The 20,588-nt window shown below is 42.3% G+C and overlaps 1 protein-coding gene across 2 annotated transcripts; it reads left to right on the plus strand.

Moving 5' to 3' along the window:
* The first annotated feature begins 2,929 nt into the window (after positions 1-2,929).
* LOC122171408 (transmembrane 4 L6 family member 1-like) lies at positions 2,930-19,740 on the plus strand. 2 transcript variants are annotated; one of them, XM_042838982.1, is made up of 6 exons: positions 2,930-3,041; positions 6,175-6,354; positions 10,288-10,353; positions 16,182-16,327; positions 17,103-17,289; positions 17,777-19,740. In XM_042838982.1, exons 2-6 carry the CDS (start codon positions 6,184-6,186, stop codon positions 17,795-17,797), a joined length of 591 nt encoding a protein of 196 aa, XP_042694916.1. In that variant the 5' UTR covers positions 2,930-3,041; positions 6,175-6,183; the 3' UTR covers positions 17,798-19,740. The 2 variants fall into 2 exon arrangements, with proteins under 2 accessions (XP_042694916.1, XP_042694915.1); XM_042838981.1 differs by having other exon boundaries at positions 2,931-3,041; positions 6,172-6,354.
* Positions 19,741-20,588: the final 848 nt, after the last annotated feature.

The following is a 20,588-nucleotide window of genomic DNA, read 5'->3' on the forward strand; positions in this document are numbered from 1 at the left end:
GGGGGGTTGGAACTACATGATCCTTGAGGTCCCTTCCAACCCGGGTGATTCTGTGATTCTGTAAACACTCAGCCACAAAACACTTGACAGACAGCATTCAGTTCTTATGAATATTTTATGGGTTTTGGTGTTTTGGTTTGTATTTTGTTAGTTCATTTTTCCACTTCTCTAGTCTGTCACTTCAGAGAAGCTGAACACTTACATAAAAACAGACAAGAGCAGAGCTAAGCTCTCTGATGCTAATACAGTCTTCACTTTGGTGACTGAAAACATAGGATTAAACATCCTGTGCTCTGCCTCATTTTGTGCTGCTCTTCTTTTCTCAGTGGAAAAGTCTTCAGCAGGCATAGAATGGGCCTGCTCCTATATTCTTAATGCCTTTCCCTTTGAGGTCACAGGGAAAGGGCTAGATTTCTGCATTTTAAGCTAGGCAGAGACTGTTCAGTACTCATCAAAGACTGAATGCAGATCTTACTCAGTAATCTGCAATTCTGAACTGCAAATCTACACATAATCCTGAAGCAGTAAGACAGAACTGTGTTTAATACAGCTCATCAGTATATTTATTTTTCAGTAATGGCTTGAAGCCCTTGTCATTGGCTGAGCACTTGAGCACAAAGCGCTGCACAAACACCAATGACAACACTGAATTTGTCCCAAACAGTTCTAAATCTCTGCAGCAGTACAAAAGACAACAGCTTTCTGTAGCTAATGGAAAAGCACAGTACAATATTTGTTCTGCTCATTACACTTGTTTGAAAAACCATAAAGTGTTCTGTGGCAAAAGGCACTGAGAAATATCTGAGGTTAAGAGACAGTTGAGTCCAGGTATCAAGTCATCTAGACACTAAATGATGTTATAGATAAAGATAGGCTGTGGAAAATGAAAGGAAGAAATTTCCAAAGGTCAGCAAAGGAACACAGAGAGAACACAGTTTCGATGAGAAAGTGCAGGGGTGAACCTTGCACACCATCCCAGAGGTCTATGAACTGGGCAAAATAAGAGAAAAACAGAATCCAAGTCACAGATTCTGACCCCGAATGAGATCTTTAGCTAGATGAGAATAGGAAAGATAGGATCTTAGAGATATTATAAGAGTCTACCAAACTCCAAGCTATCAGGATATGAGACTTAAGAGGAGGTTCATCTTAAGTATCATTATGAACTTTCCTTATTTGCTTCTAAACTCATTACAAAAGCTGACAGTCTTCCCCAGCTGGCCCACCTGGCAGAGTAAACTGCTGATGGTCTTTAAGTTGTTCTAAACTGAAGTCTTTAAATGACAGACCTTTTGTTTTTGCCCTGTCAGACTATCTGAAACTTACTTGCAAATTTTAATTTTTCCGTTCATTCACTGTTTCTTTCCTGTGAGTTTAAAGCACAACCAGGGGAAATGTGATGAAATATTGTGGCTACTGATGGTATCTGAAGTTTGAGGCATGGATTCAATAGTTCATCTCAGTTCATTACCACCTCTTGTGCAATTTATACCATAAATAATTTTATTTGCCTGAGATTACTCTATGGACTTTTCAAGATTTTCAATACAGTTGAGTAAGGATGATTACAGCTTTTCTTGCACCCTTTGCTGCTGGTTGTATTAAGCATGCAGCCTGGGATCTGATGTCCCAGGCTTTGCCATGTGTTTTTGTAGCCATGCTGCCACACTGGTTGTCCTCATGGATGAGGTCCATCTGACTGCAAGATCCAAACATCTGTAGTTCATGTATTTCACAGAATTGCAGAGGTTGGAAGGGACCTCAAGAGATCATCGAGTCCAACCCCCTGCTAAAGCAGGTTCCCTACAATTGGTCACACAGGTAGGCGCCCAGATGGTTCTTGAATATGTCCACAGAAGGAGACTCCACAACCTCTCTGGGAAACCTGTCCCAGTACTCAATCATCCACACTGTAAAAAAGTTCTTCTGCATGTTTGTTCAGAACTTCCTATGTTCAAGTTTTAGGCCATTACTCCTTGTCCTAACGCTACACACTGTCAAGAAGACCCTGGCCTCATTCATTTGCCTCCCACCTCCCTTCAGATGTTTATAAGCATTTATCAGCTTCCCTGTCAGCCTTCTTTTCCCCAGGCTGAACAAAGCCAGGTTACTCAGCTTTTCCTCAAATGGGAGATGCTCCAGGTCCTCATCTTTGTGGCTCTCTGTGGACCCTTTCCAGGAGATCCGTGTCTTTTTTGAACTGGGAGGCCTAGAATAAGTATTTGAACAACCCTGCAGTTGTTTCTTAAATAGGTTGAGTGATTTTTTTTTTCCTCAAAAGAGTTTTTTCACCAGGAATAAACATAGCCTAAGATGGTGTGTACCTTGCAGACATCTAAAGTCACGTGAGTTGGATTCCACCCAAAATGACCAAACTTTCATAGTGTGAAACTTCTTCCAAAGATGAGCCCAGGCTACTAACAGAAGAAAAGTGGTGAGGCAGAGTGTGTGAACATTCACAAAAACTCAGTTTCTTCCCTGAAAACGTATTATCTGCACAAAAGCTATCAATCCATCTTCCCTTTTGGGCTGAAAGCATAGTGTTTTGGAGTAAAGCCTAAGCCAAATTTTAACAGATGAAAGCCTGTTGTGCAGAAGACAACTCTGCACCAACGTCTGGACATTACTGTGCCATTTTCTTGTGCTTTGACCACATTTTCTGCAATGCAGAGCTTGCTCCCTTTTGTGCTTTTTCACCTCTCCTCTCCTCTTCATATTCTCACAGTTGAAAGGGTTGTGGCAGCACAGAGGGCTCCACGGATCCCAAATTTGTGTCCTGGGGCACCAAGGCATTGACCACTGGAACACTGCCCTCAAATAATCAATTGGACAGGGTGGCACGCAAGCACTGCGCTGGCCAACCAGCGGCAAGTTGGGGTATTTCCTCACTCTCTGGAGAAGAACCACTGTTTGTTTAATAGAGGTCAACACCTGAAAACATTGCTGTGCTCTTTTGGGCTGCCACACTCCAGGAGAGAGGAGCTGGGAAGCTGGACGCCGACTGAGGGAAGCTCTGGGGCCTGGAGGCCATTTTGGTTCTGGTAAGCACAGGTGTTTGCCTTCTTCCATTTGTGTTATGAAGCAAAACCTTCTAAAACCCTAGCTAACAATTAGAAGCTCACTCTTGCTGCCTTGCCTAACAAAGCTGCAGACAGAGAGTGCTTTTGTTTGCTGAATTAATAAAGCATTTTGAGTGCTTCTGGCAATCCAGAGTGTTTTCCTAAGCCATAATAACATGGCCATATCATCTGATGTGTGCGGGTAGAACAGCTGCGTTGATTCTGGCAGTGAAGGCTCTCATTAGGTCTGGTAATTGTGGCAATTCTCCTTTCAGCAGGAAGTGGTGTTGAGATAGGTCAGGGCTGGAACCCTCCCAGAACAAATCTGCACTCTTCCAGCCTAAGCGATGCTGTGCTCCTGTGCACCGGGTGAGAACCAGGCCCTGCGGCTACGTGCGAAAGATGCTCCCCGACAAGTCTCAGCTAAATGGGAGGAGGCAAGGCTGTGCCTGCGCTGTGCCTGTGCTTGCTTGCTTCTCTCTGTGAGGGAGCAGATGAGGTCGGGCAAATGTTTGGAAAAGCAAATGTGGGAACAAAGTGAGAAAGTGGGCAGGAAAAGATTGGCATAAAAATGCATTGGGTATTTGGATAAAGACAGTTAAAATGTCCAGTATTTTTTCCATTCCCTCCCTGCTTCATCCTTCCTTTACACATTGTCTGTTTGGTTAGATTTTTATCTTTTGAAGCCGGTTGTTTTCTTTTCATCCAGATGCTTGCAAAATGCCTTGTCCAAATTTGAGCATTATATAAACAACAGGCAATGACCATAAACTAAGAAACACTTCTGTTAAATGTTCCTTTCTGAAATAGTTTAATGCTGGATAACTCATTTTAAGGCTGGATTAAAACACATAATGTGATTATGAAGTACTCAGAAGATAATGCAGATAAGCAGAGTGCTCTTATTAGATTCATAGTCACAGAGATCAATTTTTTGCTGTGTTGCTGTAGAAATGCAAACTCAGAAGTCTCTGGCAATCTCAAAGACCTTGCAGCAACATCCTGCATCCCTCCAAATCAGAGGTCTTGCCTTACCTCATTTTTTCCGCTGTCTTCATTCTGTCAATGAAGCTGGGTTCAGTACGCCTCTGGTTTTCTCAAATAGGTTCCTGCTCTGTCCCATTTGGGCCTTTTGCTTGGGAACACAACCCAGACTGATTTATGTACTCCCAGCCTGCTTAATACCTTCCCAACATGAACTTTTGACACAGAACTTGCAGGATTAGCCAATGCACATGACTAAATTGAGGCACATTTCATTGTTTACTGCCTTGGCTATTGTAAAAACTATTTGCACATAACAAACGAAGGCATACTTGTGTGCACAGGTGTGTGTGCATGAATAACACAGTGTAACAAAAGGATGGGTATCCAAATCACCTTCCTTCTTCTATAACTTGTTCATCATAAACATGATGAACATGGATGAACATTGATGGCTTTGTCAAAAGCCATCAACTTTCTCTGAGGGCAGAAACTTACAGATTTAAATGTTGCGGTTTTATGCATTTGAAAGCCTTAAACTGTAACAAAGTGATGGTAAGAACCGTAGAATGGTTTGGTTTAGAAAGGACTTCAAAGATCATCTCCTCTAATGCCCTGTCAAGGGTAAGGACATCTCTCACTAGATCAGGCTGCCCAGGACCTCACGCAACCTGGTCTTGAACTCTTCCAGGGATGGGGTATCCACAGCTTTCTTGGGCAATCTGTTCCAGTGCCTCACCATGAAAATTTTTTTTCTAATATCCAATCTAAATCTACCCTCTTGCAATTTAAAACCATTGTCCCTTGTCTTGTCCCTATGAGCCCTGGTGAAAAGCCTTTCTCCGTCTTTCTTATAAGCCCCTTTCAAATACTGAAAGGCCACAATAAGGTCTCTCCAGAGCATTCTTATCTCCAGGCTATACTTCCTGATCATGAAGAAGTTGTGATCAGCTTGTTCCATAAAGTTAACGGCAACGTGAAAGTTCAGTAACCCAGTAACCTCCTTTCCAGGAGTCTGAATCTCCCAGTCCTACTTGGAGAAATGTATATGGATCCAGATCTGAACTGATCGGCCTTGTCTTTGGCTATAGATCGCAGCTTGGGTGTAGTAGGAACCGGAGGTGTTTGGTTTGGTCAATGGGAATCTAATAGCAACCTACACTACTACTGGAGGGAGTGACAAGGGTGATGGAGTGGTAGGAGAGGATAAAATAAGGAGCAACAGAAGTGTTTCCAGCTTGTGAAGTTTATGTAAGACATGAGGAAAGATGTATTCACTCAGATGATGTGGCAGTCCTGCAATGAGTCACCAAAAGTAATGATCTTAACTCCATGCTTGGGGGTTTTCAAGGCTCAGCCACGCAAAGTTAGGACCAATGCAGATACCCAGTGGCAGCCCTGGTTTCAGCAGGAGGTTGGGATGGAGACCCGCAGAGAGATCTCTTCCAACCAGAGCCTTAACTGTGATTATTCTTTGATTGCAAAAAGTGATTCTTTGGGTTTAAAAGAAAAAATGTTGACCACTGTAAAATGTTAAGCTGCAGTTTTACACATTAAGGCAGATCTCTGAAAATGAGGTGAGATGACTCTCTGACCTACCCTTAGCATGCAATTAGATGTGCTTACAATTTTTCCAGATACGTTATTATGGGTGCCAAACAGATTCATAACCCATAGTCTTATCTACCCTTATCTGTAGATTTATCATGTCACAGGAAACAGCCATGAAAGTTTATCCACCTTACTGTCTCTATAGTTTTGACTGAAGTCAAAATCTGCCAGGTAGGGTATTCACTTGTATGGCCACAGTGGTGTTCTCAATGTTCCCAATGGTCAGGCAATCACCTATCAACAACTGAAATATAACTCTCCATCCATTTCATACCAACATCTGTTTATTCCTGGTAATTTTAAATAAATCTAATTTAAACAATCCAGTTTGGAACAATTCCATTTTAAATAAAGGCTATGAAGAGAACTGGCTTTGTATGACAATATTGCACATGTCAGTCTTAACTAGAACATTTCTTGTTTCACAACTGATTCCTCTTTCCCTGAGAAGGAAAACGGCTGAAATTCTGTGCCTCCAGTGCAGCAGTAATCCAAACCTCACTGCATCTTTCCCCAGCAGGGAGTCACCATGTGCACAGGGAAGTGTTCGAGGTGCATTGGGATCACCCTGTTCCCGCTGGCTGCGTGCGCTATAGTCTCCAACATCCTCCTGTTCTTCCCCAATGGACAAGTTCTGCAGCTCAGTGAGATAACTGATCTGGTCTGGTTTTTCCAAGGCATTCTGGGAGCTGGAATACTGGTAAGAGAGAAGAGTTTCCTCTGTTTATGTTTTGTAGAACTTCTGTTAATGTAACACAAATCATGTTAGTTCCTTTTCAGAAACATCCGAGTAGGTTAACTGGGAAGGTAGAGTGCAGAGATGAGAAAGGGCATTCAAGACTAAAGAAGTCCCAGTTCCTGAAATAAACATCAGCTTCTTCAGATCATGAGTAAGACTGCCTTTCCAGTATGAAGAACAGTGATGTGGGTGATCATGTCTTTGCAGTCGAAGCACAGATGAGGTCCTAAGCTAGTCACAGGTGGTGAGCTTTCACCTTGGATACAATCCTTCCTTATTCCTCTCACTGATTTTATTCTCGCAGAACCTATCTAAAAATATTAAGGGCAAAACTGAAATGTGTTTTGGTAGGTGTTCATTAGTGACCCAGCCACCACTGTGTGAATGTGGAGCTGAAAAGGACTTGTATGCCAAATGCCTCCCACACTCCTTCATACTCAGCTCCTCTTGGATTTGACCTGGTTTGTGCGTGCTGTTCTGTGACCAGTTCTCCATTCCAAGACTCAGAAAAAAATTGAATATCCATAACCAGAAGGGAACATATTTGGGAACAGCAATATTTCCAGTTCATTAGAAGCCTACTCTGTGCATGTTCTTTCAGTTATCCACTCAGGTGCAGACAAAAAGCTGAGCAAGTGACATGAATATGACTGTGGATGACACGTAGCCCAGGCAGATGGTAAATTGGTGCAGAGACGGCTACCTACACATCAGAAAACCAAATGTTTAGAAATAATTAACTTAGAAAGATGTAAACCTTATTCAGTTGGGCCAGCTAGCACTTAAGTCTATAGAAAACTACAATGGATGTGGTTCAGACTTATATTTCCCCCTGCAGAAATGTGGTATAAGATCATTCAATAAATTGTTCCCCACCAGCTGCTTACCTGCTTCTTCTTCTAGCTGCCACTTGGGCAGATTACTCACACTGAGCTTGAACGTAAGCAATGAGTGTGTGGAAGGAAGCTTAAAGGAGGAACTACATGAGAGACCGGTGGAAAATTGGTATCACTGCAAGCCCAGGAGTCATTGGCGTTCAATGAAAGGAAAGGCAAATGTCAAGCATGAAAGCATCACAAGCTCATTCAAAACGTGCCTTCTTTTAAGGCTGCCACAGAGGCTTTCCTGTGGTCAGCACTGCATATTTTAAAAATGAGAACAGCAAAGGGAGAGGGAAGGAAGCATTTGCATTGGCCTTCAAAACACAGACACCAGCAGTAGGAGTAATTATCAATCCACAAATACTGCCATTGAGTGTACATGTTTTCCAGAAGACACTGTGAGAAATGCCCACAGGTGGAGTAGGGAAAGATCATCAGCTCCATCTTCCAGGTGCTGGAAGCATGGAAAAATGGCATCTGGCTCCTGGGCCATAGGAGAGGTAATGCAGAGGGCAAGAATACACCATGACTGGAGCCCGGGCAGTATCCTGACTCCACAATAAGAAAGACTGGGTTGCATAGATCTCCGTCATGAAAACATACTTGCCTCCAACTGGAAATTCAACCCACTGATGGATACCCAGCTCTTCAGCACACTCCTCAGCTGAGCAGCCAGTCTCACTCTTTCTTTCTCCTCCTGTTGCTTCTCTAATGGGAACTTATATGACATGAAAACCTTTCCATTTACTTATTTCCAAAGATTAGGTTATAAAGAAATGAAGATTCTCTCCATGTGCCATAGTAACATCCTTCCTAATGGGAAGCTTGTGTGAAGCACTGGGAAATGCCTGTTTGAGTCATGGCTCACTTGCAGTCCTCATTTTACAGACAGCAGCCAAATCTAGCAAATTCTCATTTCTGGATCAAAAAGCAGGTGTTTATAATCAGACAGTGAAAAAAAGAAAAAGAAAAAAAAAAAGCTGCCAGGCAGACGCTTCATGATGAGCCAGGCTAATAAATTAAAGTGCTTACAGCTTAGATGAGAAACCTCTGATGAAGAGAGATTTCTGAAGGAAGGGGTACACACTCACTCAATGGGATGAAGTGCTAGCTCCCCCTGAAAGCCAGGTGGCTATGTACTGCCTTGGGGACCACTTGTGTTTAAGAGTTGGCTATAAGGTCTTTTAATCTCACTTTTCTACCCTTGCAAGACTCCATCTGTGGTTGAACAACTACTGTAGGTGCTGGAGGCTGTCCCTGAGGGGAGCATAAAATGTAACTGGGAGTAAATTCATCAGGAAATGTTTCGGGGCTACAAGTCTGAGGAGTTTTTGTAACACTGTCCTGCACAGTCTGAAATGGATATTCACACTATATACATAAATTCCCTGGACTTCATTCACTGTGGACATTCTGCTTTTCATCTCCTACATGAGACAACATCTCATCATGCTGATTTTACATCTTTTCCATTTTTCTTTTTTCTTTTTCTTTTTTTTTTTCCTCCTCCTTTCATTAACTTTACAGGGACCATTTCCTACTTTGTAAGATACTGTTTTCTTACACAGCTCTGTGAAATGCATGCAGTAACAGTGGTGGGCAGACAGAAGGCAGCAGGCGCACTTTGGCTGTAAAGCTAGACTGATAAAAAGCTTTCTTGCGCTCTAGCTACCAAACTAAATGCAGCCTTCCCTATCTCCAGTGCACCTGTGTAAGTGCCATGATGTCCTGAGACACAGCTGGTTGCTGACTGCCCTGTATCTGTCCAGATCCACCTGTTCATTACCATGGAGAAAGCTGATGTGAACTGGGAGTTCCCTGCCGAGTGAAATCCATTGTGAAGGTTTTCTGGATGCTAAGCACGAAGAACAAAAGCTAGATGTGTTTCAGGAAGCTTAAAACTGATTTCCCAATCATAATTTAGACCAGGATGCATAAAGAATTTAAACTACCGTAACTAAAGTTGTGCTGGAGGAGGGTCAGATTGGATATTAGGAAAAATTTCTTCTCAAAAATAGTGGCGACACACTGGCACAGGCTGCCCAGGGAGGTGGTGGAGTCATCGTCTCTGGAGATGTTAAAAAATTGTGTGCATGTGACACTGAGGGACGTGGTGTGTGAGCATGGTGAGGATGGGTTGATGGTTGAACAAAGTGATCTTGGAGGTCTTTTCCAATCTTAATGATTCTGTGAGTCTATGATCCCTATTCTGCAGGGATACAGAAATCTCTTTAGATTCTACTAAAGTGAAAGTCAAGAGGGAAAGGTTTTGTTTTGGCTCATGGAAATTTTTACTCTATCAAGATAACATGTTTATCTTTATTATATTTTTTTTTCATGAAAATGCAAAATTCCCATTCCAGCTCAGGCAGTATCCCACAGGATAAAGCATTCAACTGAGGGAGAGGAAGGAGGGCATAGCACAAATCATCACTATGGCTTATGCAAGCAAGATGTGGATGGCTTTATCTAAACCCCAATGACCTGACCACAGCCTGCTTCCTACAGATACTCCTCCAGGCCCATCCATTGGAGCAGTCCCAGCTTGGGTCAGGGAGAGAGACTGACTGACCAGTGCAGCTTTCCTAGCACTTAAATGGGAGGTGGAGGATGGAGATTCAAGTTTGAGACCAGCAAAAGGCAAAATAGTTGGTCTCCTACCTCCATTGCTCAGTAGCAAACTCTAATAGTGGAGCAGGAGGAAATATTTCAAGAGCAGAAATCATATTTTGTCAGAACAAACCCAAACGATCTCCTGCTAAAAATAAGCAGTATAGCTTCAGATAGCTTTAGCAGGCAGAATTACTGAGTTAAGAAGCTTGCCAGACAACTGTAATACCACTCTTCTTCCTTAGTTACTTTCAGCAAGCACGGGCACCTCAACTGGCGTAATTCACAGAGATGAGCCAGAAGGTAGTTTGCATTTGAGGAACGTGAAGCTTCAGCTCCTAGACTTTAACAGCCACCCAAGCAGAAGGACTGTGCGCCAATCCGACTTATGCTTTTCTCGCAGGTTATTTTGCCAGCATTCATGATGCTGGGAGCAGGCGGAGCAGGATGTTGCGCTAACAGATGTGGGGTAAGTAGATGTGTTGAAATGGTGCTGTGGGGTTTGCACAATAGCTCTGAAACGGCTGCTCAGCAGGTGGACATGTAAAATAACAAACCGTCACACCACCATCAGCAGCCAAGTCATGGAAATGCAGAAGAAGAGCTTGATTTGCAGCGTCCCTGGGCTGGGGCTGAGAGCTCATTTAGCTAACAAGAATGTAATGATATTGCAGACACTGATATGAAGGGAATTGTACTCAGCCAGGGCAGGTACTGGGGCATTTAGCCACAGCACTGAGGGTAGGGGAAGCAAAGAGACTTCACCTCACCTTGCAAAAAGTAAGGTATGTCTCCTGCTTCCTCCTGCTTGAAGTGATGGTCCTCTTTCCTCCAAACTCCTCCATGGCAATTTTCCATAGATTTGTTCCTACTTACCTCTATATGGGCAGATAGGACACCTGCTAAAAGCCTGAGCTTCCACAGCTGGCACTTAGGAGCCAGCACTGCTTTCCAAGGGCTGGTCCCCATGGGAGGCTCTCACCCATGGCATGCATTTGCTCAAGAGCTGTGTACATGAGAGGTGCAAATGCAATTTGAGCTCTCTGTCATCCAGACAAAGGCCAGAGAGACTTTTTCTCTTGATAATTAAGATCATAAAGCAGCATATTATACAGACATGTCCATTAATTTTCATGCCCAGGGCACAGACTTCCCTGAGGCCATCATCATTAGCAGGAATAAACTGACTTATGTTTTTTTTTTTCAGTCTGTATCCTCCCCAAGAGCGACCTATAGTAAGAGATTCCATGCAATAAAGCACTTCTTCTGTACTCTCCAACTAATGTTTAGTTTGATCCATGAAATGATCTTTACCTCTTCAAGATTTTTCATTTTACTTAGTAACACAAAAATAATATTCTTCATTAGGATGTCAGTGAGTATGTCCCAAAGGACAAGCCATTACACTGATTTTAATGAATGTCACGTTCACATCAAGGAGAATTTGCTAATGATGGCCAAGCAGGCCAACTGCAGAGCTGGGATGTGAGCTCTCCAGTCTCCCTTCCTCCCAACAATAAACAGTGCACAGCGAAAGTCAACTGTCCCAGGACAGGCTGTGTTTCTCCCTCAGCCCATGGACTCTGGCGGTATCACAGTGTTGCCAGTAGCCCTCATCTGCACACTTCCACATGCTCCTCTGCTCACCACCACCCTCCTTTTGATGTCTGAGATGTCCCAGCTATGCCCGTTGGTGGCCAGATGTCCTGTCTATACTTTCCCAGCAAGTGAAAGGTAATGGACAAACTGTTCTTCCTCTGCCTTATTTGAATTGGATAATCCTTAATGGGTCCCTTCCCACTCAAGATATTCTACAATTCTATGATTCTAATTTGCTGTTATAAAAGGCATACAGCAAACATCATTGAGAAAATGGTTTATGTTCTGCTTTATCTGTAGAAAGAAAGCCAATGGCCAGATGATGAAGCTTCTCAGACTACACTAGGGAAAAAATCTTGATGAGGAACAATGCCCATTTGAAATATCGGACTTGCAGGACCATGGAAATTGCCCATTTCTTGACAGTGGAAACAAAAGTAGCTCTACAAGCCATCCAATTGCATAAACAGCATGTAGCCCAAAATAGATATCAGATGGATGCACAGGCAAAAAACAAGCTGCTATGAATGGCATTAAAGAGCATATTCCCTGCAAAGCCCTTGGGGAGAACTGATTTCTAAGTAGTGTGAAACCATAGGAGTTGGATTCAGTGATCATCGTAGGTGTCTTCCAACTTGAGATATTGTGCAATTCTATAAAAGAGGCAACTTTTGTAGGGAGATCTGAAGACCAATGATGTATTTCTTCAGGATAAAAAATCTTAGCAAAAATTTGCTTTGGGGACAGTGGGAAGAAATGCACAGAGACCCACAAAGTTGCTCAGACACCCTGACCATATGGGCTGCGTACCAAACTGGGAATGGCGTGAGTCACCAGGCTCTGGAGAGCAGAGGAGCTCTGGGACTGGCTCAGACATGCACAGTGGTAGTTCTGAGAGGATCTGAAATGAGGTCCACAGGTCTTGGTGGCTTGTCCACCATCTTCCACCCACTGGCAGAGAAATAATGCTCACTGAAGCTACTCACGTATCACTGAGGTCCAAGCATAGCTTCTGCTTAGGTACCTTAGATGTAAAATGGTCACTTAGACAATGCTCAGCATTGCTTTTCCAAGAAAAAGTAAAAGGGCTGGAGAACTCATATGGGATAACCCGAATTATTACTCAATCAGAACATTGCCATTTTCCTCAGGGTTGAGACTCTGTCCTATGATCATTTGTGCAATTCCTAGTTTAATAGCTCCGGACTTCATCACAGTCTTTCCATGCTAAGTATCAACAACAACAGTAATAATAATTACTATACTTCTCATTGTTTTATTAATCTTTTGTGTTCTCCAGTTCATAGTGATTATGTGCTGCGTTGAGTAATTGTTTTTATTAATCCATTTAAAATTTTTGCTGGCCAATGCATCTACATGGCTTCTTGTTCTTGCATTATGAAGAAAAGATTTTGGAAAGTAAGAGATGTAGAAAGTGCTTCAGTGTCCTGCAGCTTAGCATGTACACCACTGAAAGCATTAGCAGCACTGGCACAACAAGGAAAAAAGCCCCTTGAAAAACAGCTTATGTCATTGCCTCAGCAAACATACTGCAGCACGTCCCACTACACCTTCCTTAGCAGTTGTATTCTTGTAATAGAACAAGAATAACTATAACAGCTTTCCAGACCAACCAACTTAGATAAGCAAGATATCCAGATAGCCAGATAGCTGATTAATTCCTGAAAAACAACAACAACAAAAAAAATCCAACAAAACCAAACTCAGAAACAGAAAAACAGGGCAAAAAAGGAGCAGTGCAGAGCAGTACCAGCTGGGACACAAGAAACTTCACCAAAGCAGCTGGTGCAAATGCTCGAGGAATGAATGCTAAAAGTCTTCATTAGCTAACCCAGGCAAACTATGTGAAGAATAAAGCACTGAAACTGCAGAAGAAAGCAAAAACAGTCAGCAAAATCAGCAAAAATGATAGCAAAATATTTTCAGGAAACAGTCGGGCCAACACCATGAGAAAATAAGAATTTATGCAAACTCAAGCATCCCAGCTTAGATTTAATGCTGCAATTGAGAAACAAATGAGGAAATTATACATATATATATGAAAAATAAAAGTGATAAGTGAAAACGGTATAACAAGGGTAAATGATGAACAGCTGAGATGATGAGACAGTTAATAAAACTGGATTTCTATTGAATGTGCAACAATCTCCAAAATCTCCAGAACCATAGAATTAGTGGGGAGCTGTGTCTAGCAAACACCAAGAAGAGCCAGTTCAACAGCTACACTGCAGCAACAACTGCAGCTGAGTCCCCTTCAGTGACAAGTAAACCTTTGGCATAGGCACAGTAAAGGAAGTATGTGAGATGAAGCCAAGCATGAAGCCAAGAGATTTCAAAGGAGAAAATCCTGTGTTAAAGAACAATCATGAAAGCTAGCACCAACAGGTACTACTAGTACTACTAGTACTAGTATTAACCACTATAAAACAATAATAGAAAGAAAGCATTTGTCTTTTTTTATCATAATTGTCAATGGGTCTGTTGTGCTGAGATAAAAGTAACCATAATCATAGATGAAGTCCTTTAACCAAGATGTAGAACTCACAGATGAAGTAAATGAGAAAACAGACAGGCAGTAATGGATCAGCTCAGGTAGGAGTTTCAGATGCAGTATCAGTCACTCACCGTCACTGTGAAGCACAGCCGGTGATCTTATTACGAGAGACAAGGCATCAGCTACAACCCAGGCACTGCTTTGATCCAGGACAATACCAGACTGCCTGCATTTTGCTGACCACAACGCTCCACTAAGACACAACTCAGCCAATGTGCAGAAAAAGACCAGAGCATCCAGCTTGGCAAAAATCAGACAGAATTGTGAATCAGTATGATGAAATAAGTTTCCCAAGATACCCCAGCAACCTGCAATCCAGGGATTGCTATAGAGGCAAAGAACACACAAAATGAGTCAATTCACAGGCTGACAACAGGCAAGAACGTAATTCTGTAATTCTGTAAAAGAATGTACAAAAAGCAGTAATGTCATCCTCTGACAAGTTAGAAACTGCATCCATCAGCTTGAACATGCCTGTATAGGAAACTATTTTCAAGATTGTGTCATAAATCTCCAGGGTGGACAGTGGATACTTCCATCTTTCTCTGTAATACAGAGCTATGCAGAGCAGCTGACATTAGGGCCTTCCTTTTGGGCTGATAGTTGCCACTGTGATTTGCTGGCTATGGGGAAATGGAGGCTGAGGTGCCTGGTTTCAAACCCAAGTCATAGGTGGGAGTATTCTCCATGTGCTTCCTCAGGCTTGCTTGTGTCCTGACCCTTAGGCCACAGGGTTTCTTCTCTCTTCTTCTTGGCAGAGCTGTGAACAACCACAAGCTTTGTTAAGGACTCTTCACTGAACTGGTGGGTTGCCTGTCCCAGATGCAACGCTAGTAGCACCTGTCTGAATGTCTTATTACAGACAGCAATACATCCCACACATTAGTGGAAATCTGCTCCAGAACAAAGGGAACAGTTCTGTGGAGGTAAAGAAACACAGAATGTCCCATGCTGGAAGGGACCCACAAGAATCACTGAGTCCAACTCCTGGCTCCACACAGAACCGCCCCAAACCCCCATGGCTGAGCATGCTGTCTAAAAGATGTGTTCTGCCTCCAAAGGAAGATGTTCCTGACAGCTTATAGAGAAAATAAAGAGTATATTATAAGCAAAATGTGCTTTTAAAACATGATTAGTATTTGTTAAATCTCTAAGATACAAATCTAAATGTCAAAGTACATAATGTCTTATTGTTTGAAAATCTTGGCAGCGGATGTACTACTGGTTGACATAAGATCTGAAATACACTTGAAATTAAATAGCTTTCTATGCATTTAATTATTAAAAACAACATTACATTGAGAAGTGTCAATTCTCAATTTATGCCAGTTTTTTCCTTAAGTCAAACAGAGCATGGAGATAAATGGAGAAAATACCTTATAAAGGGTACCCAAAATACTATCATAGAAACACAGAATGGTTTGGGTTAAAAGAGGCCTTAAAGCTCATTCAGGGAACCTGCTGTGGGCTGGTTGACTCCCACCAGCTCAGGCTGCCCAGGCCCCATCCAACCTGACCTTGAGCACCTCCAGGGTTGGGGCACCACAGCTCTCTGGGCAGCCTGTTCATTTGAAGCCACCATTTATTCACTGCCACATGGACCAGAATTTTCAACATGAGTGGTGGTTACCACATTTCAAGCTATTGCAAAATGAAGGAAAGCAGCAATAAGAAAGACTCTGTTACATTTCTCATCAATTGGCAAAAATTACTAATGCATACTTCTCTGCTTTCATACCTGGTTCAGAAATTGCTTGCTTCAGTTGGTTCAAGGGCTGAGAGAGGTGCTCTGGGAGAATAATTTGGAATGACAAGGCATATGAAATAGACCACATCATATCACAGTTTCATTCATGGCTCATCAGATTTACAACAATAAAACTAAGAACGATTAAATCTCTGGTCTTACCTACTTTTAAAGGTAAAACACATACCATCTGAAACCCTTTAATATCTAGGATAGCTGAACTAGTTAGAACTCAACTATCTTTTATTCCACAGATATCATCCTATGACTTTTATCATGTAGTAGGAAACAGAAAGCTTCCTTCTCATTCAATGTAAGCTTTCCATGATATTCGGTGCCTGTGTGTGTGTGCTACTGAAAGTCTTTTCCCTTTCAGATGCTGCTGTCAGTGCTTCTGGCTCTGCTGGGGTTTGCAGGAGGAGTGTACTGCGCAGTCTTCTCCTCAATGGGGTTGATTGGGGGCCCTCTGTGTGACACAGGTGACGGAGAATACCTCTATCCTTTCAGAAACAACACTCTGGAGTGAGTATGACTTACAGGCTCCTCTCAGTTTGTGTTCCCTGATTTCACTGTTCTTCTTTTCATAGAAAACTTATTTTTTCAATGTGAACAGATGGTCAGCACTGTCTACACCCAAACTCATGCTCCTCTGAGCTGGCGTGTTCCAGCTGGTCATCCCTTTGGCCAAGAGCTTACCTACAGGCAAAGTGCCTACGTTTCTCCCATCGTGCTTGTCAGCAACCCCTTGTGCATGTCGCACCATGCCTTCAAAAGGCAGCTGAGTGATGAGCTGTGACTATCATCAGAGTCAAGAGGAAGTATTTGATAATTATGCCATATTAACCTGCTAAATCAACATGACTTGAGTCTACTGTGCCTACTTCTGAAAAGTAAAACAAAAATCTCTTTTGATCCTATAAAGGCAAACTTGACAACCACACTCTTCAAGCCAGACCTAGAGATGATGGATAGGCTGAGATACCTCAGCAGAAAAGGATAATATGGAGAAATATTTTAAAACCATTAGATACCTTTCCCCTTAGGTTTTAGCACTGCTGTGAGCATGCAGAAAAGCATGGGTAAAGTCATTAATTGCACTTCTGCAAAGGGAATCCTAAAGAGAATCATTAGATTTACCAACTGCAGTATAATTTGAGACTCCCTTTTCACACTGTGCAAACAAATTCAAAGAATGTAAAGCAAGAAAATGCGAAGCTATTCTATAATGGCATACAGGTGAAAGCATTCTCAAATTCATATTTTCTAATACATTGCCAATTATTCTTCTTTGTAACAGATACAATTATTTGTTCAATCAGACAACATGGAGCATTTGCAAAGAACCTGAAAACATCATCCTTTGGAATATTGTCCTTTTCTCTATTCTCCTGGCCCTTGGTGTGATAGAAGCAATTCTTTGCTCAATTCAAGTCATCAATGGACTCACTGGCTTTGTGTGTGGCACATGTATGAGGAGAAGAAAGGTTGGTATGCAATAAAAGATACCAGAGAGCTTTAAATTCTTACCACTTCTTTAATGGTAATGGTACGTAATCAGAGAGAGATGCACAAACCCTGACTGAATACTTCTGGAAAGCAGAGGCAGTTCAGATGCATTTGCACATTATCAGTCTCCATCTCAGTGTAAATGGGAATAACTCAGCTCTCAGATATTTCAGAATAGCTTAGAAGTGTGATACTTCCCATATTCAGTTGCACATTTGTGTTCCCGCTCAAGAAGACTTTTGGTTAAAGTGTAATGGCCCTCCAAAAATGGGTAATATAAGAAATAGAGGAATTTCAATTGGTAGTAAAAGTGTCATTTTATAAAACAGTAGAAAACTTATTTCCTATTTCATTTATCACCACTGCTTCCTTTCCAATCCTGGCTTTCATTGTACAAGATGCTTGCATGAAGTCTGATATCCCTCTGGATTATTAATTAACCACTTTTAATTCACTGCCTTTCAGACAAACATTTCGGGAATGTGAACCACCTGCAGGGGACAAGACATGCCTTGAGCTGCAAAGTCTGTATTACAAAAATGATGCATTGTGCTGTATTTATGAGGAGGAACAAAGAAACCCGCAAATGTTCAGCAGCTTCGAGGGGGGTAAAATGGATTTTTTAAATGAAGAAATCAAGGTTGAAAATGGCTATGTCATTTACATCTGAGACTCCAGATTTTCATCTCTCTAGATACTCCTGCTGAAATTCAGGTAGTGTCAAAAACACAGATCTGTCCAGTCCAGTCTGCCATGTTTATGTATGAAGTAAAGTCCCCACATAGAAGCTCACCATTTGCCCTTTTGTGTTCACGGGAAACCAAATCACTGACAGTGTGTGCATTTATCAGCTGCACAAAGCAAGATGTAAATAGCACTGCCTGGATTAAAACAGTTTCCTGTCTTCTCCAGACTCACCTTGAGCTCACATGTGTTCCTCTTACCTTGCTACCCAGGAACCCAGTTTTACTTTAGGATCCACAGAAAATATATTGAGCTGCACCCACAGCACTGCAGAGTCAAATGAAGCACACAGACTTCAGCCTCCCTCAGCCACCCTGGATCCAAATCCCTTTCTTTGCTATCTTGCTGTCACCAAAGTCTGATTCTTCAGGTGCATCTGCTACATGCAGTAGCCCTGGAAGAGCATTTTGGTCAATGTAGACCACATATTTTGGAGCAAGAGTTTAACTAAGTGCAAAGGAGAACCTCAGCATCAATTTTGCCCTCACAAGACTGTGTAGAAGTCTCACTAAATTCCACACAGCTTTGTAGGGCTGTTCTAGAATAGATCACATGCACGAGCAATTACCTGGAAAGAAAAACATTAAATCAATAAGGCGAGTAATTACACACAGCTCAGTAACAAATCAGAGATACAATCTGAAAGGCAGCAAATTGCGTAAGTCTTTCTGTTACAGCAACAGTAATCCCAAGGAGGATCTGCGTAATTCTCCACCATCATTCACAGTCAAGCCTTTCATGCCAAAGCCCATGACTGGCAAGTTTCAGAATCCCCATCACGTCACTGTCTTCCTCAAAGGCTACTCTTGGGCATGCCCCTGACTTCCCTGAGTCAGGCAAACTGTAAGAAAATTGTTAACCATCCTGAATGCCTGTAGAGAGTTATGAAAACCTGAATATATCTAAAACTGTTGGAATCCATTTTCCAAAAAGAGGCACTTACGTTTTCAAGTGTTCATATTTCTGTATTGTAGCATGAGAGAAAGCCTTCTGTGTGCACCCAGACCTTCCACACACATACATGGCCATATGTGTCATCCTCTAATGCAGCACACGAACTCTCTGCAAAAACTGGTGAAGGAAATGTCAGTAGTGCTAAGAGGAGCACACAGACACTTCCTTGAAGCATAACTTTACCCTGGAAGCAAGCAGCCTGACCTATGAAGTTTAAAATACCTATTGTAAAGAGAGTGTAATATTCATCGAGGTTTGCCAGTGTGATTTAGGTGCATCCAAACTTGCCAGGTGGCCTCAAATCTGATGTGCATTGTAAGCAGCAAAGCCTGGGCAATACCGCCATAAAAAAAACAGACACCAATTGATTCAACTGCGAAGGAAGTCGAGGAGGCAGCCAGGAGGGTGCTCAGTATGTAGTCAGATTGAGAGACAGGAGTGATGAGATCTTCACGGCCCTTAAACATCAGCCCTGCTCTCATCCTTGAAGTTTTTTCTTGTTTCTTATCTCAACAAGAGATTCAGTTTGTGCTGCGCCAGAACCAGTACAAGGAAAGATACCCACCTGTATCTAGCATCCCACACAAAGGTAAATGTACTGCTGTCACCTGTTTGTTCCCAGCTGTCCTGCCCCAGGGATGCTTAGTGTTGTGTCTGTATACTAATGGGGACACCTCTGTAATCACTGGTTTCACTGATATATGTAAATATTAAATATTGCTATTCTGGAATTGTGTTCTGCTTTGATTTGTGTGACCTAAATGGCTCATGGCTTCAAATTAGAATTTCAGAATTGGTGTTGCTACTGATTTCAATTGTGGTACTTTTTTTTTTCCCAAAATGGAAAGAATTATTTCTTTTTTTGTACTGGACACATGCAGAATTTAGTAAAATTAAGGAACTTATAATATTCTTCTGTATCTTCTTTTATATCTACTTGTCCCTTATCTGTCTTCAATCTAACTACCTATCTATACATCTATTGTTTCCATATCTATATTTTCACCCTAAAGAATCACAGTCAAAACTCAGACAGATATAATGACCAACTATTTGCAAGGATTTAAAAACAAAAAAAAAAAGTTGAGTTCTTCTCTTCCTCCTACAACTGAAACTGATACAGAAGATCAGCCAGATACAAAGCTGTGCTGGTCAGAAGAGATAATACTCCTCGTTAGGATCATGCTCCTAATAAATGAGAGAAAGTGTTCCTGAGGTTACCTTGGCACAGTTATAAAATTGTAGACCAAGCACTGCTTCAGAGTCCAATGGCCTGGTGCCTTAGCTGCCAGGGCTAAGGATGTGATTCTATATCTGGGCTGGAAATCAGAGGCTGGGTCAGTTGAGTACCCCAAGTGTTTATCCTTTGTGTCACTGGAGATATCCTAGAATATCCTCACTGCAGGTCCAGAAGGGCATGTGCCTTCACAGGTGTCTATAATATCTGCTTGCCCATAGGGACATGTCCTCTCCTCTCCTCCCCTACCCCCTCTCCCCTCCCCTCCCCTCCCCTCCCCATCCACCCTCCCCCCTTCCCCTCCACTCCCCTTCCCCTCCACTCCCCTTCCCTCCCCTTCCC

Source organism: Centrocercus urophasianus, unplaced genomic scaffold, assembly GCF_019232065.1.
Source record: "Centrocercus urophasianus isolate 14NV4802_14NV808 unplaced genomic scaffold, USGS_Curo_1.0 seq_9, whole genome shotgun sequence".
Taxonomy (NCBI): Eukaryota; Metazoa; Chordata; class Aves; order Galliformes; family Phasianidae; genus Centrocercus; species Centrocercus urophasianus.